General features: G+C 45.6%; 1 protein-coding gene across 1 annotated transcript in view; it reads left to right on the top strand.

Annotated features, from left to right (window-relative positions):
- CAMKK2 (calcium/calmodulin dependent protein kinase kinase 2) overlaps positions 1–6,089 on the top strand; it is a 21,575-nt gene that overhangs the window by 4,472 nt on the left and 11,014 nt on the right. Inside the window, exons 4-7 of the mRNA XM_019539372.1 lie at positions 156–207; positions 1,019–1,152; positions 3,236–3,272; positions 5,891–5,912. Coding sequence (XP_019394917.1) covers positions 156–207; positions 1,019–1,152; positions 3,236–3,272; positions 5,891–5,912 — 245 coding nt within the window. The remainder of the gene's footprint in view (positions 1–155; positions 208–1,018; positions 1,153–3,235; positions 3,273–5,890; positions 5,913–6,089) is intronic.

Here is a 6,089-nt window from a genome sequence, read left to right as displayed (position 1 = left end):
AAGAGGGTAAGTTCCTCTTGCTTGTTTCCCATACTACGAGCGTTAGTACAAGGCCTGCTTGCTCTGGCTATGGGTCCAGTGTCTGCTCCTGAGCAAAGTATTCATCTCGTACACCTGCAGGACTTGGCATCATTTACATCTGAATTGTCTTGCAGGCAATGAAAGTTCTTTCCAAAAAGAAGCTGATGAGACAAGCAGGATTCCCACGTAAGTGATGCGTGGCTGCGTGGTCTGTGGAGACCTGGTAAGGTCTGCTGCTGCTCAACTGTGGGCTGTCACAGCGAGGTGGGAGCATCTGGCTGCACAGTCTCTGACAGCAGTTATCCAACATACAAGTTGGCTGTTCTAGTCGCAGTGTGCCTGGTGTCACTGCTTGGTTTGAGAGTCTCTCAGGTTTGGGGTGGGGGCTGGTGTCCTGGAGGAGACACAGCTGGAGGGCTACAGCCCTAGTAAGGGAAGCAGGAGAGCTAAGCTCTAACACAGACTGTGCAACCTTGGGCAAGTCACTTAACTCTGCCATGCCTTGATTTCCTTTTCTATCCTATAACAGAGCACTACAGAGTACAAGTCAGAGCAGCACTGGGTTAGTGGCTCTGATGGCCTCTGCTGACAAGTTCTCTTGCCAAAAGGGAAGGGTTAGAATTTTGATCTGTGCATCGTGCGCTAACCTGTAGTGTGGCCCTCACACCTTACTGCACTGGGGTGACAGCATTTGTCATGTTCAGGTCCTTGATAATTGCATGTATTAAGCAGCAATATTTTTTCTTTAAATGATCCTTATTAGTGTACACTGCTGTTCACCAGGGCCATTCAGATTCATGCTTCTGGGCCTGGTGTTGAAAGATGCATAGCACATGGCACCCCCCAGAGGAGTCAGTAGGAGCAGTGACCTCCCTGCAACTCAGGGTATCGGGGCTTTCATGCTGTGACCACTCATGAGACGACACCTTGGCTCAGCTATACTGATTAGTTGTGCTTTTATGCTACCTGTCTCACCTACCTTTACACTTTTAAACAGGCCGCCCACCTCCTCGGGGAGCCAGAGCCATACCTCAAGGCTGTTCCCAACCAAAAGGGCCAATTGAACAGGTGTACCAAGAGATTGCCATCTTGAAGAAGCTGGATCACCCAAATGTGGTGAAGCTGGTGGAGGTGAGACCAGTACAGATGTTCTTTTATGACTGTGCATGCCGGGGCAGGTAGTGTTCATCATGGGAACCGAGAGCACGATGACTGTTTTGTCATCCCAAGCATCTTTCCAAGGCACAGCTCGCCTGTGTGGCTGAGGGGCTGGCTCTTAAGCTCAGCAATACTTCTTCAGAGCATTCATTTAGCTTGGCACAAGCAACAGCTGTGCCTTGTTTGCAGCGGTACATGGAATTGCTTTTCAGTGTTACATCTGCAGCCTGTTTCCTGAACACACCTAGTGGGCATGCAGTCCAGCTGTGCTTGAGAGCCAAGAATAAAAGGGCTTCTGTGCCAAGAGGCACACATTCTGCACTGATCTGGAAAGAGCAGAGGAAAGTTGCATGGGTGTGGCTGAGCAAGACCTACAGGACTTTCTCTTTGGCACTTTCCAGATCTCAGATGCTTGTTTCCCTTCTCATTTTAAAGGGTGGCTTTTGGGGAAGTCAGTTCCTTTCTCTTGTCACCTTGACTACAAAACTTACTAGGGAATTTTAAAAGGGCAAGAACAGTTCAGGGAGGAAGGAAATGGCATTTCCAAGGGCCCTGATGAAACAAGAATGAAAAACCTCTCATATGCTCCAAGGCACTGCTATTATTTGTTTGTTGTAGGGAGGCAGGAAAAGATCTATTTCCTACTCGTGTGAAGAAAGTGTTGTGGATGCCAACCATGTTCCAGAGTCCTGAAGCAGTCCGTCTGCACACCCAGGGCCCAAGTACTTCCTGTGCAGTGCCGAATTGGCTTGAATAGGAGTTGAGGGCACTTAGCATCTTTCAGGATGAGGCCCAAAGACAGAAACATTTCTTTTCATCCCCATAAGTGATGCAATAAAGGAGTCTGTGCTGGTCTGCATACTCAGCATCACAAGGAACCCACCAGGCTCACCACCACAGAACCTGCAGGGAGCTAGATGTGATTGTAAATAGTCTTTCAAGGCCACGTGCCCAAGCATCTTGCATGAGATTTCATTCTGAGTTGGTGAATCATCCACACACCCCAGTTTGCTCTTCCTGCATCTGATGTAGCATGTCCCTCGGAGGATTTCTTTGACACTTGTGTTTTTTCCAGTTTGGTTTTTTTTATGCTTCGTCCTTTAGAAATGAATTAGAGAAGTTTCAATAAACCCAAGCTAGATTTGAAATTTGTCTCCAGAAAAATCTATATTGGCTGGCTAAAACCGTCCATGCCAAAAATATCAACATTGAAGAATGTGCAGACTTAAATTAGCTGGTTTACCAGTGATAAATATTTAACCATATGGGAAGTATCATTGCCTTGTGTTCCAGCTACATCTTTTTCCCTTGAAATAATGTGATTAGCAGAGTTCAGAGGTACATTTTAAATTAAAATAGTGGAGTTTCTAAAAGACAATGACGGTGAGAAATGCACCACTTCTAAGATTGGAGCTGCTGACCTGGCCATTAAAGAAATTGAGACTTTCTAAGCTTTATTTGAAGTATAATTAAACTGGCATCCACAAGGCAAAACTCATTTTACTTTATTTCTTCATAAACTTTCTCATTCTGTTTTATTCTCATCTATCCATTTATAAACAGGCATTGAACAGTGAAGTAGTCTCTGCGCTGCCTGTAGTTACATCACAGGTCTCTGGCACATAGAGCCAGAAGTTCTGAACTGAATCATGCTCTGCATTTACCACTAACGGAGACTTCCCTCTTACCTCAAGCAGTAAGGACCTCACATCTTAGAGCAAGATGAGCCATATTCTGTCCCCAGTGATGTTGAGGTTACCTGACTGCAGTGTTTATTATAGAGACAGCGATGAAGACTGAGGTGGTTGCTGACTTGTCACTGTGTATTGGGGCTCACACACGCTGTGTGCCTCTGATGCATCATACATACCGTCTAATATATGTAGGATGGATGTAAGCCTTAGGTGTTAATTTGGGGCTTTTATCCCTGTGGCTGATGCATTATACGCAGTATTTTGTGGTGGGTATAATATAACGAGGATATGGGCCTGTGGAAATATATATTGCTTCTCCCCCACGTGGAGTCATTTCTATTCCTTTTAACTTGTGTTGGCAGGTGCTAGATGACCCCAGCGAAGACCATCTGTACATGGGTAAGCAGGCCGCTTTTTCCCCCTGCCCTGCTGGGCCTGCCACATGGCAATAACAGTGTTTGATGTTGGGCTTGTTTGTTTTTTTGGTGAGAATCTCACTTTGTGGAAGTATAAAGCATTTCCCACAGTTTTCTGGGGGAGATTGGGGAGCAGGCTAGGCAAGCAAAGCGGTTGATCTCTAAAAAGATTCAGTGTATGGTGGCAAAGTAATTGAAGAAAACTTATGGCAATGAGAGTTTCCCTGGTGTAGGAATATGAGATGAACAGGTCCCCTTTAATTACAGGAGCGTGTGTGGGACACTGCACCTGTTCAGAAAGAGATCAAACAGGGCACTGCCCAGTGAGCCTAGACTTAGCAGGGAGCCAGCTTGTAATTAGATGTCTGGGACCACTTGAGAAAGCCAGGTGTCCAGTTGTAACCTGTAATGCTCTTAACTACTACCCTCTTGTCTTACCCAAAAGCTGGGTAAGCACTGTTTCAGTTTCTGAGGAGGAGCTGGCATAGCTGCACGCTCTCTCTCAGATGGAAAGACCTGCCCTCCCCACTGAGCTGACAGGGAGCCAGAGTTCAAGGAAAAAAGTGATTGTTTAGCTAGCCTGCCAAGGAGGGTTGCATTGACCGTGAGCCTGAGCACTCCCATCCATGCTTTTCAGGCTTTACAGAGAGCGACTGAGGCACAGAAAGGGTAAGGTGCCCCACCCAAGAGCCTCTAGGTTTGTGGCAGAACTGGAACATAGGAGTCGGCCATCCCTGCTCTGACCAGGGACCCGGTTTGGCTGGTGCCTTCACTCTGAAATTGGCCAGTACCAGACCCACGTACCACTTATTTTTCTACCTCCAAGCTTCGCCTGCACTAGCCTGGGGGCTTTGACTTGAGGCAGAGGCACAATAGGAATAAATTGTAAGATAAAGTGGCTGTCTGTTGTGGGCACCTCCTCCTGCAGCCACGTTCTTGCTGCTTCCTTTAATGAAGGAGGCCGTGTTGAGTGGCTGGCTACAGCAGAGCATTAGCAGTCTGACCTGGGTATCGCACTCTCCTTGGCCACTGATACCCTTTGTGTGTCGCTTAACTTCTCTGTGCCTCCGTTACCCCAGCTGTATGACAGGGAGACTCCTAAAGTATCAAAAGGCTTGAGAAATGTTGGCAGAGCATTAAGAGCTCCCCCAGGCTAGAACTGCAAAGACTCCTCATCAGACAGTGTGCTTTGAAGTGTCTTCCTCCTCCTTGGAGTTCAGCTCCTCCAGCCACTGTAGTTACTTCCTGGTGGAGCATTATGGAGTCTTTAGGCCACAGTGCCTGTACGGTACTAACCCTGCTTGAGGGAACGCAGGTGTCACGTCAGCAAAAGTTTTGGGAGCTCACTGATTCATCCTCCTTGATTAGAACGACCTGTGCTGCTTCCCCTGTCTCCCTAGAATTGTTTAGCAGTTTGTACCCGAAAATAGACCTGTCTGAGGAAATTAATCAGTCTTGACAATATTCCCTGAAGTATGTTGCTTCATATTGCTCAAAACCACTTACAGTGATGATTGTGATACAGATATCCCTCTTAAATAACACGGAGCCGAGCTGCTACCTGCCAGATGACCAGTGAAGGCTGATTTCCACTCCAGCCATGATGCCTTTTCTGATCGCTGCCTGAGTTCATTAGCATCTCAGTCTTGCTGTGATTCCGGCTTTTATTAATTTAATCCACACCCTGAGGGCCAAGTTTTCTCATACTGGCAGCTGTTATTCCTAAAAATATGTTAACGAAGGCTCTGCCATCCTCTCTCAGACAGAGTAATGTCCTTATTAGTGCTGTTAGTTATAGTGGGGCAGCTCTCAGAGTTTCTGTGGAAGATTTAAGCCTTCACATCTCTACTATGTATGAGCTGGAGGTGGGGGGAGTGTGTTTTGCATGTTCCACTTGGGTACAAACTTTTTATTTTCCTGGTTCAAAGGTATTTTAAATATACATCTTTTATCTGAGAAACTAATGGGTTCCTTCAAAGCTGGGGGAGGGCTTTAGTTCGTTTCTAGTTAAATATAGTTTTCGTTGCCTATACCTTGCTTTGGATTTCTGACCTGAGGGTGGAGCCATGTGTTGATGGAAAAGCTTTAGTTTGCTTAGAATTGTTCCTGCTGTCTTTGCATGCTCAAAAGTGGTGTGTGCAAGAAGTGCAGGCTCAGGGTGGTAGCGAGCAGGTTATCAGTCCGACACTACAAGGATTCTGAACTATTCGGCATGAAATAAGAAGGCAGATGGTGCTGGACCCTTTGAAGCAGTGTTGGCCATTGTCCATCCAGTTTCTCTCTGTGCATGTTGGGTGTGTCCTGATGTAGAGACATTTTCATGCCAGGCTTTGTGTATGCATAAATACTTTTTAAAAAACAAAATGCCAAAAGTGATTCTTCCCTAGTCTGAGTTAGCTTCATTTGACCAAGTCCAGATTCTTTGCTTTAATCAAAGACACAAGAACATACCAAACTCCTCATGTCCTATTCAACATGGCATTTGATTACTAAACATCTTTACATAATTTAGCTATAAAAATAATTAGTTTTCTGCAGGGATCTTGTCTGCAGATTTTCCAGCCTATAACTATTCACCTTTTATTTTCTTTGGTTTTTCAGTGTTTGAACTGGTAAAACAAGGGTAAGTATTGAAATATGAGGTAAGAACTAAAAAAGGTGAATCAATTGCATACATTTCATGTGTGTTTTAGTTTGCTTTGGGTATAGGCCAAAGTCAGAGGTATTATGCTAGGTGTTAATCTAGACCTCACCCTCACCCTCACCCTTAGATATGGGCAGACTCCTCTTCACTTACGTA

Source organism: Crocodylus porosus, unplaced genomic scaffold, assembly GCF_001723895.1.
Source record: "Crocodylus porosus isolate Cpor-Errol unplaced genomic scaffold, CroPor_comp1, whole genome shotgun sequence".
Lineage (NCBI taxonomy): Eukaryota > Metazoa > Chordata > Crocodylia > Crocodylidae > Crocodylus > Crocodylus porosus.
The sequence above is the reverse complement of the archived record's forward strand: the minus strand, read 5'-3'. Positions and strand labels throughout refer to the sequence as shown.